This window comes from Odocoileus virginianus, chromosome 10, assembly GCF_023699985.2.
Source record: "Odocoileus virginianus isolate 20LAN1187 ecotype Illinois chromosome 10, Ovbor_1.2, whole genome shotgun sequence".
Lineage (NCBI taxonomy): Eukaryota > Metazoa > Chordata > Mammalia > Artiodactyla > Cervidae > Odocoileus > Odocoileus virginianus.
This window is the reverse complement of record NC_069683.1, coordinates 7,076,787-7,091,441: the sequence shown is the minus strand read 5'-3', so window position 1 is coordinate 7,091,441 and position 14,655 is coordinate 7,076,787. Positions and strand designations below refer to the sequence as shown.

The 14,655-nt window shown below is 35.8% G+C and overlaps 1 protein-coding gene across 3 annotated transcripts in view; it reads right to left on the bottom strand.

Annotated features, from left to right (window-relative positions):
- ANO3 (anoctamin 3) overlaps positions 1-14,655 on the bottom strand; it is a 426,465-nt gene that overhangs the window by 127,344 nt on the left and 284,466 nt on the right. For all 3 annotated transcript variants that reach the window (XM_070472963.1, XM_070472964.1, XM_070472965.1), the window contains one exon: positions 2,850-3,008. In XM_070472963.1, the coding sequence (XP_070329064.1) occupies positions 2,850-3,008 (159 nt within the window). The remainder of the gene's footprint in view (positions 1-2,849; positions 3,009-14,655) is intronic.

The window sequence follows — 14,655 nt, the reverse complement described above, 5'->3', positions numbered from 1 at the left end:
AGATTACTTTCTCCCTTGGAATCAGAAGCTCCCAATCTGGCACTATTCTGTTTAGCTCTGATGCAGGCAGGCTTTTCCAGGGGAACAAAACACCCACAGCCTTCACACTTCACATTATTATTTAATTATTCCATCCAAAATTTTCAAGAGGTAGAAGATTCATTCTTGAGAAAAAAAGGAAATTTTAAAAATGTGTTTTTACAATGTCACTCTGCAAGTTGGTGGCAGAGAGCTGAAAAAAAAAATACAGAATATGGTAGCTTGCTATACTAAGTATAAGATAAAGGTAAAATGCTGATATAATCTGGAAATACACTTGGATAACAAAGAACATATCTTGACAGAGATCATCTACCTATTCACCTGTACAATCTTCAAACATGAATCATTATCTGTTGCTGATGTGATCATCTAGAAACTATCCACATCAACATGCAATTTAAGGAGGATTTGAGATATACTCTGTGCCAGGCTCAGAGCTTAACTCTGCTGAATATAAATTTTAAAAAATGGGAACTTGTTTCCTAAGGAATACTCCCATTTTTTCTGCTAAAAATCCAATACTTGCTGACATTTTCACAAATTTATATTCCTTTTCTACCTGTGACAAGACCTAAATATTTTCAATTTAATACTTATTAAAATTAAGTTGCAAATAAAGCACACATCCTATAATACTAGAAATTTTAAGAAGAAATAAAAGTTCATGATAATACAAAACACTGGATTTGATAGTTCAGATAGCTATAACTATTTAGATGCCATTTAGTCATCAGTTAACATAAGGTTTAAACCAAAAATATATCTATGTTCTATATTATAATCATAGAGTTAAGTTTCTTTCTACGCCTACTTGCTTAAAAAGGCAATACATAGGATACTGAATTTTATAATAATGTGGTTGGCAGAATTGTAAGAAATCCTCTTAGATCTTCATGCCTTGTCTTCATCTTGAACAATCTACAGGACCTGTGAATATGATGGCATATTCAGTCTCATGATTAAGTTCTTTATGTGGTACATTTTTTTAAAAAAAAGAGAGGTTATTCTCCATGGAAGATGATTCCCTGAAAGGAACTGTTCTTGGCAAAAGAGATTCAAAACAGCAGAGGTACACAAAGGAGAGTGTCCGTTGCTGGTTTTCCACATGGGTGGGGAGCATGCAGCAAGGAATGAAAATGGCCTTTAGGAACTGAGAGAGGTACCTGGCTTATAGCTAGCAAGGAGATGTGGATTTCAGTCCTACAACCACAAGGAACTGAATTCTATCACAACTACATAAGCTTGAAAGAATACCTTAAGTTCCAGTTGTGAATGCAAGCCTATTCAACACACGGATTTACGTCTTACAAGAAACAGAGCCAAGAGCTGACCATACCCAAACTTCTGATCTGCAGAACTGTGGGCTAACAAATGGGTTTTATTCTAAGCTGCTGAGTGTGTGGTGATGTGTTAAGCAGAAATGGAAAATTAATAACAATAGCACTGAGCAATTTCTTCATTAGAAATTTTATGACTATTTTTTCATATATAAAAGTAACCTGCTTATTTCATATATAAAGTTAGCATGCTTATTACATAAATATGTTTTGTTCACTTAAACTGTTTTTTGTTGATTTTACACATGAACATTGTGATAATTAATCTAGTCCTAATTAACTCAACTGTTTAAAAAAAAATGTTAATACTCTTAGAATTAAGAATATAAGTAAACATACCTTTGACAACCAAAACAAATAATTGCAGAAAATTAACTTTAAAATACAATTAAGGAATCTTAATTTTCCCTGATATTACACTTGATATTCTAACTGTATACTGGATCACAACCTTAATTTTCACCTAAAGGCCTTTCAATTTTTTTTTAACTCATCTATCTTCTGTTTCCTCAATTTCTCTTCTATTTCTTTCTCTCCTTGCATCTCTCCATTCACCCTTCCTTCCTCCTCATTATTTAAACATCACATACAAGAAAAAAAGAAAACAGAAAGAAAGAACTGAAACCTCATGAGACCTTGTTTCCATCTCGGGCTATCACTCTTCACCCTTCCATTCACAAATGAGCAAACAGATGACATTTGCTACAGCCTCTATTTTTCCATTATCCAGTCACTCTTCAATGTGTCCCAGTCTAGCTTCCAAGTCTATCTCCTCAGAGAAAAGATTCTCACTGATTTTACCAAAGATCTTCATATTCTCCAAGTAACTGGGCCTCTTTCTTGTCTCACTTGACTTTGAGCAGTATTTAACCCTGGTAACCACTCTTCTCTGTGACTCCTCATCTCTTCTACTTCCACCTACATCCAACAACTTCAATCATTTATTCTCCCCTCCTACTTTTTATAGGCTCACTTTTAGCCTCTTTTTTTTTAATCATTCTCTCCAGTGATTTCATACTAAAACACAACTTATATTACCACCTATGTTCTAAAGATTAAAGCATTTACCTTCAGTTTAGATTCCTCATTTGAGCTCTAGACACAAATTTCAAACATGCTTACTGAAATATTAAAACCTAGATATTAACAGTTTGGCAGACTTGTTTCTTTGAACATTTTGCTTTTCTTTTCATAGAGTTTTGTACTTTATACAGGATTATTCCTTCTTTAATTAAAAAAAATGTAAAAACAACTATGCCCTTTGCAAAATATTTAAATTTCCAGAAATGTATAGAGTAAAAAAGGAAAATATTTTAAAATATGACTATACATATGCATTTCTTTTACATGTGGGAGAAAATTGCTATATATTTTTAAAAGCCATATGTTATACCTTTTATACTAAAATGCAAAATATCATATCTCTTCCAGCATATTGTATCACATAGCTAATATTATTAAAGCACCTACCTCCTTTTCTAACATTAAGCCTTCTGCTCTGAGGTTCTTTTCAAATGTGTTTCTTTTGTCATATTGTATATTTGACTTTCTATAAACCAGGATGTAATCAATCCGCTTTTTGCCATCTTTGAATAGAAGTCCACTGGATGCTATGTAATTCATGTCATTCTGCAAATAAAGTAATGGTTGTTAATAGTGTGGGTTGGATAAGCACACACATTCAGTTTTCAGACACTTCTGTTCAAATATTGTCAATCCAATGTAAAAATGTATTTTTTACATTCCAATTATGAGACATGAAAAGATCATTTTAAAAGCTTTCACCTTACAGTAGAAAACAAGCTACCAAGTGATGTTCTAGGATTTGAAATTAGCCTGACACCAGAACATGGATTCTCTGATGTTAGCATCTAAAGGTCTATGTTTTATTCAATAAAACACTATAAGAACAATAACAGCCAATATACATTGAACATTTGCTCAAAATCAGGCCCAGACATAGATGTTTTACATGTTTTATCTTACTCAAAACTCAAACTTGCCTTTCAAAAATAAAGACAACGAGGCTTAAACAACATAGGTACTGAGAACTGAAATTAACATAATTTCCTCCATGAAATAATAATCAGATGAGACATTATTTTCCTGAACCTATGTTCAACAACACCAAACAATAATTTCTGAACTGCTTGTTCCAAGAAATACTTCCCCCCAGAGTATAAGACTATGATCTGACGACAACCGCCTACTTACTAAGACTAACCATGTGCTTATTAAGACTTCTTTAAGGTACTCACCTTGCTCTGGCCACCTACCCCAGCTGTTTTTCATAAATGCTGCCCAATTTTCAACCAACTGCCTGCCTTGCAAGATTTACCTTAATATCTACCAGCCCAGGTCCTAGAACCCTCTGAAAACTCCTTCCCAACTTCATCTTTGTAAAACACTACTAAGGCTCCCAAGATGATATCCTTACTTGCTGTAACTTTAATAAAATTAATTTCAGCGATCACTTGATTTTTGTAATGGCCTTTTTTTTGGGGGAGCTGGCACTTTGCCAGTAAATGGCTCAATATTACTTTAATTCAATTTTTATTTCTGGTCCATGTTTTTTATCTATTAGATACATTATCCTTCTTTTTCCATGTTTCCTATCAAGCTATTTGATTATCTGTACCAAATCTCTGTCCCATTTTTCCCATACAGGCATTCTTGAGCTTAAAACATGTCCTAACATTTTGAGAGTTAACTGATAATTTCAAAAAAAGGCATCTCAAACTTCTTTGGAGGAGCCTGCTTAGAACACATATGCAGCTTAAGGTTTAAAGAAGTGAGGACCAGAGTAACCTAGTGGCCAAGTCATCCAAGTGAAGCAACAAAAACTGATATCTGAGTGATTGTAATCCTACAGGAGGTCAGGTGGCTCAGGAGTTGTCTTCTTAGAGAAAATAGGTTCAAGTGTGTGAACTCAGGGGTACTAGAGACTCCGGTATTCTTGCCTGGAGAATCCCAAGGACAGAGGAGCCCGGTGGGCTGCCATCTATGGGGTCGCACAGAGTCAGACACAACTGAAGCGACTTAGCAACAGCAGCGGCAGCAGCAGAGACTTCCAGGTTCAAGGACAAGAAGACTTTACAAATTTTTTTCTCCAGTGAATAAAAAGGTCTTGAGACTCCCAGGATTATTTTATTGGATACTATAACGTGGCTAAGTAACAACTCAAGCAGAGTCACCACTGCCTTGTAGTTGCATAATGTGTGCTGTTTAATCGCTCAGTTGTGTCCGACTCTTTGCAACCCCATGGGTTGTAGCCCACCAGGATCCTCTGTCCATGGAGATTCTCCAGACAAGAATACTGGAGTGGGTCGCCATGCTCTCCTCCAGGGGATCTTCCCAACACAAGGATCAAACCCAGGTCTCCTGCATTGCAGGTGGATTGTTTACCATCTGAGCCACCAGGGAAGCTCATAATAATGAAGACAATAACAGCTATCACTAGCTGACAACTTACTATGGTGCCAGGCAATGTACCAAGTGATTTCTTCTCATAATTCTTTAAGGTAGATATTGACATGAGTACATAGAAGCCAAAAAGGTTAAGTAACATCCCAGAGGTCATGGAAAAGGAAGTAGTGAAACTAGAACTCTCACCTATTTGATGGTGGTCTTGACAACCATATTGAAAAAGACAAGCATATGTAGGTACACATTACTAGGTCTGGGGCTTGGCAGTAATAGAAGGCTAACCTCTCAAAAGGCCTATGATTTATAGTTCCTATAGGGTAGAGATACTGAGGATTAATGGCTGGAGAAGACATAATTAACTTTAGACTTTAGAATGCTTTTACCTCCACCACTCCAGAGATTTCACTTGGATATCTAATGGACACCGCAAAGCTGACTGTCCAAAATGGAATTCCTTATTTTAACTAAGCAAATGTTTTCCCAAACCCTTGTCATTTTGATTGGTTGCAAACCTATTCTTTAAAATTGCTCAGATCAAAAATCTTGAGTCATCTTTGTTTCCTCTATTTTCACTGTTCTTACATGCAAATCATTGGAACATTCTTCAAAATATATTTAGAATCTGATCACTTTCTAACATCTTCATCACTACTCTGTTCTAAGATATGTCATCTATTGACATTATCACAATAGTCTGACTCATCTCCCAGCTTCTACTTTTGCTTCTCTAAAATCTATTCTCAGCATGACAGTTAAGACACTTGAGTGATCCTCCACATTATAAATTACATTATGTAACTCCTCTCTTTAAGACCCTTCAGCTGTTTTCCATGATACTCCACTCTTGATCCTACTTTCCTTAACCTATTTTTCTTAGCGATTATTAAATTCCAGCATGTTCAGTTCAGTTCAGTCACTCAGTTGTGTCCGACTCTTTGCAACCCCATGAACTGCAGCATGTCAGGCTTCCCGGTCCATCACCAACACACAGAACTTGCTCAAACTCATGTCCATAAAGTCGGTGATACCATTCAACCATCTCATCCTCTGTCATCCCCCTTTCCTCCTGCCTTCAACCTTTCCCAGCATCAGGGCCCTTTCCAATGAGTCAGTTCTTCGTATCAGGTGGCCAAAGTATGGGAGCTTCAGCTTCATCATCAGTCTTTCCAATGAATAATCAGGATTGATTTCCTTTAGGACTGACTGGTTTGATCCCCTTGCAGTCCAAGGGACTCTCAAGAGTCTTCTCCAACACCACAGTTCAAAAGCATCAATTCTTCAGCACTCAGCTTTCTTTATAGTCCAACTGTCACACCCAAACATGACTACTGGAAAAACCATAGGCTTGACTAGATGGACCTTTGTTGGCAAAGTATTGTCTCTCTCTGCTTTTTAATATGCTCTCTAGGTTGGTCATAGGTTTGCTTCCAACATGTTATATAACACTAAATTATTTATTTGTTATCTTTTTATTGTCTACCTTATTTTATTAGGATATAAATTTCACAAAGGTAAATAATTTCTTACTGTTTTGTTAACAGAGTATTTCAAACATCTAACTCAGAGCCAGACACACAGTAGACGTCAATAGATATTTATGGGAAGAAGGAAGGAAGGATAGAAGAAAAAAAGGGAATGGAAAGAATGGAATAATCCATAATAATGTGTATCTAGACAGGAATTACCTCAAAAATATAATGCCATTAAAAGATCATGTAGTCATTTCTCATCCTCTTTCCTCCAACATTAACACAAATCAAATTAAAATAAGATGATTGATCACAAAATTACAGCAGAACTGCAAAAGCCCTGGCTTGCCCTTTGTTTTACACTTATGACCCAGTGCCTCCAGGCATCCCCATGATAATACAAACAAAGACAGAGCTAAAATAAGGTTATATAAAATTTTTCCTCTGCATATTATTTTTCCTAAAGTATACCATCCTCTTAATACTAGTCTAGTATTAAGTATCACCTGATCTTAAATTAATAATAACATAATTAGTCCAGGTGAAAGTAAAATCTTTCAATGAGATGATCTAGAAAGCAAATTATTGGTTGGTAGGAAAATTATGAGACAGTAAGATAGCTTTTAAAATATTTTATGTGCTTTTGCAATTTTAAGAAAGTGGAACTCCGATAGTTATTATTCATTACTCTAAGATTAAGCAAAATAAATGTTAAACTACTCCAGAGAATCAACTGCCTTACAATTTGAAAATAGAAAATACTACATTTTTTATCTTTCTATATAAGTGACCTTAGGTAATATTAACAGTTCTTGTATCATTGTAAACATGTTCACAATCAAACTCTACTAACTAGGATTCTAGATTAGTATCTAATTATTCTATGATTCTAAATTATGAATAAAGAGTTTGACCAATTGATCAGACAAAAAGAAAAGTAGTTTTCAAAGTGATGATAAAGAAATATGGCAAGCAAACTCATTCTATGAGGCCACCATCACCCTAATACCAAAACTGGACAAAGATGCCACAAAAAAAGAAAACTACAGGCCAATATCACTGATGAACATAGACGCAAAAATCCTTAACAAAATTCTAGCAAACAGAATCCAACAACATATTAAAAAAATCATACATCATGACCAAGTGGGCTTTATCCCAGGGATGCAAAGATTCTTCAATATTTGCAAATCAATGTGATACACCACATTAACAAGTTGAAAGATTAAAACCATATGATTATCTCAATAGATGCAGCAAAAGCCTTTTACAAAATTCAGCATCCATTTATGATAAAAAACCCTCCAGAAAGCAGGCATAGAAGGAACATACCTCAACATAATAAAATCCATATATGATAAACCCACAGCAAACATTACCCTCAATGGTAAAAAATTGAAAGCATTTCCCCTAAAGTCAGGAACAAGACAAGGGTGTCCACTCTCACCACTACTATTCAACATAGTTTTGGAAGTTTTAGCCACAGCAATCAGAGAAGAAAAAGAAATAAAAGGAATCCAGATTGGAAAAGAAGAAGTAAAACTCTCACTGTCTGCAGATAACATGATCCTCTACATAGAAAACCCTAAAGACACCACCAGATAATTACTAGAGTTAATCAGTGAATATAGTAAAGTTGCAGGAAATAAAATTAACACACAGAAATCCCTTGTATTCCTACACACTAACAATAAGAAGACAGAAAGAAATTAAGGAAACAATTACATTCATCATTGCAACGAAAAGAATAAAATACTTAGGAATAAATCTACCCAAAGAAACAAAAGACCCATATATAGAAAACTATAAAGCACTGATAAAAGAAATCAAAGAGGACACAAATAGATGGAGAAACATACCATGTTCATGGATTAGAAGAATCAATATAGTGAAAATGAATATACTATTCAAAGCAATCTATAGATTCATTGCAAACCCTATCAAGCTACCAATGGTATTTTTCAGAGAACTAGAACAAATAATTTCACAATTTGCATGGAAATACAAAAAACCTCAAATAGCCAAAGCAATCTTGAGAAAGAAGAATGGAACTGGAGGAATCAACCTGCCTAACTTCAGGCTCTACTACAAAGCTACACTCATCAAGACAGTATGGTATTGGCACAAAGACAGAAATATAGATCAATGGAACAAAATAGAAAGCCCAGAGATAAATCCACACACCTATTGACACCTTATCTTTGACAAAGGAGGCAAGAATATACAATGGAGAAAAGACAATCTCTTTAACAAGTGGTGCTGGGAAAACTGGTCAACCACTTGTAAAAGAATGAAACTAGAACACTTTCTATCACCATACACAAAAATAAATTCAAATGGACTAAAGATCTAAATGTAAGACCAGAAACTATAAAACTCCTAGAGGAAAACATAGGCAAAACATTCTCTGACATAAATCACAGCAGGATCCTCTATGACCCACCTCCCAGAGTAATGCAAATAAAAGCAAAAATAAACAAATGGGACCTGATTAAACTTAAAAGCTTTTGCACAACAAAGGAAACTATAAGCAAGGTGAAAAGACAGCCTTCAGAATGGGAGAAAATAATATCAAATGAAGCAACTGACAAAGAATTAATCTCAAAAATATACAAGCAACTCCTGCAGCTCAATTTCAGAAAAATAAGTGATCCAATCAAAAAATGGGCCAAAGAACTAAACAGACATTTCTCCAAAGAAGACATACAGATGGCTAACAAACACATGAAAAGATGCTCAACATCACTCATTACCAGAGAAATGCAAATCAAAACCACAAAGAGGTACCATCTCACGCTGGTCAGAATGGCTGCTATCCAAAAGTCTACAGGCAATAAGTGCTGGAGAGGGTGTGGAGTAAAAGGAACCCTTTTACATTATTGGTGGGAATGAAAACTAGTATAGCCACTATGGAGAACAGCATGGAGTTTCCTTAAAAAACTGGATATAGAACTGCCATATGACCCAGCAATCCCACGGCTGGGCATACACACTGATGAAACCAGAATTGAAAGAGACACGTGTACCCCGATGTTCATCGCAGCACTGTTTACAATAGCCAGGACATGGAAGCAACCTAGATGTCCCATCAGCAGACGAATGGATAAAAAGCTGTGGAACATATGCACAATAGAATATTACTTAAATATTAAAATGAATGCATTTGAATCAGTTCTAATGAGGTGGATGAAACTGGAGCCTATTATACAGAGTGAAGTAAGTCAGAAAGAAAAACACCAATACAATATATTAATGCATATGCATGGAATTTAGAAAGATGGTAACAATGACCCTATATGCGAGACAGCAAAAGAGACACAGAGGTAAAGAACAGACTTTTGGACTCTGTAGGAGAAGGTGAGGGTGGGATGATTTGAGAGAAAAGCACTGAAACATGTATATTATCATATGTGAACCAGATCGCCAGTCCAGATTCGATGAGTGAGGAAAATGCTCAGGGCTGGTGTACTGGACTGACCCTGAGGGATGGGATGGGAAGGGAGGTGAGAGAGGGGTTCAGGATGGGGAACACATGTACACCCATGGCTGATTCATGTCAATGTATGGCAAAAACCACTACAATATTATAAGTAATTAGCCTCCAATTAAAATAAATAAATTAATTTTTAAAAAATAAAGAAAAAAAAGATATGGCAAGATTTGGAAACCTCTTCTGAATTTTGTATAGAGAACACAACATAGGTTCTACAAAATTTAAGCTTAGAGTATTATATTTTGTTCTTCCTGGTGGCTCAGTGGTAAAGAATCCACTTGCCAGTGCAGAGATGGAAGAGATGCAAGTTCGATTCCTGGGTTGGAAGATCCCCTGGAGAAGGAAATGGAAATCTACTCCAGTATTTTTGCCTGAAAAATTCCATGGATAGAAGTGCATGGTAGACTACAGTCCACAGGATCACAAAGAGTCAGACGCAACTGAGCAACTGAGTATGCACACATGTATTATATTTTAATACATACATGTCAACCATTAACCAAGATGTTTATTAACCCATGTTCAAATATGTTGCCTAAAAGCAGAATTGACAGGAAATTTTTTTAGATATACCATTGTATCTAGACACCAAAAGAACTTTTTTGTTTGATATAATAATGGTTGTTCATACATAAAATCAATACTCATTTAGAACAGTGAAATGCTTTCCAAGCACAACGTGGAATGCATTCAATTTAACACCAAATTTTTCATGTTTATTTTTCCCAGAAGACAGAATAAAATCAGCTTCTCTCAGAGAAGCTGGGATGCAGATCATCTATCAGATACTAATCTTTCAACGATTTTGAAAACCACTTAATTATTTAAGGCATTGCAAACCATGAAGCACAGGGACTTTCAAAAAAGCTCAACTTCCTAAAGAAGATCTTAAGAATATGCAAGTTATGGCTCAGGTTTGCAAAGATTTTAGCCCATTTGCCAAACAGCAATAAAGCCTGCTTATTTGCATAAGAATGCATTTTAGGGTATTCTTCAAATAAAATTATGGCAGCAACTGCTTATGAAATGTATATTTTTCCTAACATTAATTCTTCTTGATTCAACAAGCATTTATTGAACACCTAATGTGTGCTGGTGCTGTGCTAAACTCCAGGGGTAAAAATAAGAAGACACTGAATATTTTCTGATTTTAGCATACATATTGGCTTCTCCAATGGCTCAGAGGGTAAAGAATCTGCCTGCAATGTAGAAGACACAAGAGACACGGGTTCAATCCCTGGGTTGGGAAAATCCCCTAGAGAAGGAAATGGCAATCTACTCCAATATTCTTGCCTAGGAAATCCCATGGACAGAGAAGCCTGGCAGGCTACAGTCCATGGGGTCACAAAGAATCAGACACAACTGAGAGACTAACACTTTCACATTTTTACATGGAGTGATAGGCAAGGAGATGTTTAGTTACAATGCTAACACATGCAGTAGGAGAGATCTGAGCTACAAAGCTGAAAAATGTCAAGGTACAGCCAGAGGAAACCAGATGAATGGGTATCAGCAGCCATTAAGGGTCACATCGTCTCGGTGAATTTACTACGGCCCTTTCTCAGGCCACTGCAAAATTAGATCTTGTCACTAATCTGTAAGTGATGGCTGATTATCTGCTAACCATACAGTTGAATTAGTAAGATGCAGTATGACACATTGCTTAATGTATTGAGATCCAGATCAGACAGTGATGGGTTTTAATTTACTGTGTTCTTAGACATGTAATTTAATTTCATTGCTTAGGCTCAATTCCTATAGCTTTGAAGTTAAGATAAAAATATCAACCTTGTAAGACTGCTGTTATGACTAAATGAGACATTGCATACAGAGTACTCTCAACATAATCTGACTCACTTTACAAATTTTCAAAAAATGTTAGCAATTATCACAAGAAAACAAGATAAAAATGCAGGCCATATATTAATTCCTGTTAGAATTTTTCTTGTTTTCTAATGAGTCAAATGAGCCCTTTCACATTTTGGAATGTTATCTTTCTCAGGACATAGACAGACAGAAACAGATAAATATGCCAAAGGATGTTATTGTGAATATGGAACTAGAGCAAAGGAAAGCAGATATCCTTTACAAGTACTTATGAAACATGATTTACTATAAAATAAAGAGTGCAATATAAAAGCATAATAATTATTATAAGATAAACATCTTTATAACTACTCCAAGAAACAATAAATGCCCCCATTAATCTTTTCTCTCAATCATTATGCCCTCCACATCCTCCTCCCCTAAAATATTCCTAATCCTGTTATTTATGGTACTATTTTCTCATTTTCCCTTAGCTTTATCTTCAAAGGATACATCGTTTAAGTTTTTTAAACTTTACATAAATGTATAATGAGCAATCTATTGTGTCTGGCTTCTTTCATGTATTATGGGTGTGAAATTTATCCCTGATTTTCATATACATTAGTAGTTATTTTTTCACTGTCATAGTACCATATGAACACAACAAAAATTAATTATTTATGCTCTCTTCTAATGATGGATACTTGGGCTGCTTCCAGTATTGCCTATTACAAATAAAGCTATAATAGACATTCACATGTATATCTTAAAATACACCTGTGCATGCATTTCTAGTATGTACCTAGGAGAAAAACTGGTGAGTCACAAAGAATGCTCATTTTCAACTTTAGCAGATAATGCCAAACTACCTTCTAGATCAGTTTCAATCCCTACCAATAGTAAAGTTACCCCTACTTTATAAGGGTTTTTTCCAATCTTTTAGAAATAATAATTACTACTATTGTTTCTTAAAGACATACTGGTCTATGGAAAATAAACTCTCCCCAGTATACAAGGATCTCAGGTGCTACTAGTTTCTGTCCTCCCTGCCCCCAACACTTCTTTTTATCAAAATTTTGGTATTTGGAATTCAACCAATTACTGCCATGCCCATTTCCTACGTATTTCTGTTTTCTATGAAATTAGAGAGTGGGGCACAAATGGGGAAGGGCAGAGGAGGGAGAGCATGACTCTGGCCCACTCAGAAGACTGCGCCTATTGAGATGGCGAGCCAATGTTTAGTTTCTCAGACTCTGTGATCCCTGAAGCCCAAAACTAAGGCTACGTCATGGACCAGGTTAGCTCAACTCCCTTCTGCAATTTCGGGGCCATTAGGCAGGTTAGTTAATAAGGCCAAGTGTCTGTTCCAGGCTTAATCATATCCCACAAATCTTCAAATAATGAAAATCTTTCCTATTAGGTTCCAATGGTGGTGTTTGTTTTTGTGTTTCCATATTCTTTTTTGACTGTCTTTAATGCAAAACTAGAAGACAGCAGTCCAGATGCTATCTGATCCCATGTTTTCCTCAGAAGTTCTAGCTTTATACTCTTTAATTAGAGAAACAGCCAAGGAGCCTTGGTATGTAACTATAATTTATTTCAGAGTAAAACCATTTCTCATTATAGCTCTTGCTATTGGTCATACTTGTTAATAGAGGAAAAAATAATTTTTAATATTTTTTTCCATTTCAGACAAATAAGTAGTTTTGTCAAGAAAACCACAAATTTAAAAGAATAAAATAATCCCTATTAAGAAAAATGAATCAACAGAACACACATCATACACTATGCTTCACAAGAAATTCCACACATAGGTGGAATTTTAGTAAATGGTACTGGACTAATTAAAATTCAGGTTTTTCTATCACAGAAACTTTACTTTTCAAAATTGTACTTAGAGAATAAAAATGTTTTAATTTTCTCTACATACATATTTTAATCATTTCAATCACTCAGTTGTATCTAACTCTTGGTGACCCCATGGACTACAGAACATTAGGCTTCCCTGTCCATCACCAACTCCCGGAGCATGCTCAAACTTATGTCCATCAATTCAGTGATACCATCCAACCATCTCATCCTCTGTCATTCCCTTCTCTTCTTGCCTTCAAGATTTCCCAGCATCAGGGTCTTTTCCAATGAGTCAGTTCTTCGCATCAGGTGGCCAAGGTATTGGAGCTTTAGCTACAGCATCAGTCCTTCCAATGAATATTCAGGGTTGATTTCCTTTAGGATTGACTGAATTTATATCCTTGCAGTCCAAGGGACTCTCAAGAGTCTTCTCCAACACCACAGTTCAACAGCATCCATTCTTTGGCGCTCAGCCTTCTTTACAGTTCAACTCTTACATCCGTACACGACTACTGGAAAAACCATAGCTTTGACTAAATAGACCTTTATTGACAAAGTAATGTCTCTGCTCTTTAATATGTTGTTTAGATTGGTCATAGCTTTTCTTCCAAGGAGCAAGCATCTTTTAATTTCATGGCTGAAGTCACCATTTTCAGTGAGTTTGGAACCCAAGAAAAGAAAGTCTTTCACTGTTTCCATTGTCTCCCCATCTATTTGCGATGAAGTGATGGGACCAGATGCCATGATCTTAGTTTTCTGAATGTTGAGTTTTAAGCCAATTTTTTCACTCTCCTCTTTCACTTTCATCAAGAGACTCTTTAGTTCCTCTTCACTTTCTGCCATAAGGGTGGTGTCATCTGCATCTGAGATTATTGATTCCAGCAATCTTGATTCCAGTTTGTGCTTCATTCAGCCCGGCATTTCACATGATGGACTCTGCATATAAGTTAAATAAGCAAGATGACAATATACAGCCTTGACATATTCCTTTCCCAACTAGGAACCAGTTTATTGTTCCACATCCAGTTCTAACTGTTGCTTCTTGATCTGCATACAGGTTACTCAGGAGGCAGGTAAGGTGGTCTGGTCTTCCCATCTTTTGAAGAATTTTCCACTGTTGGCTGTGATCCATACAAAGGCTTTAGCATAGTCAGTGGAACAGAAGTAGATGTATTTTTATGGAATTCTCTTGCTTTTTCTATAATTCAGCAGATGTTGGCAATTTGATCTC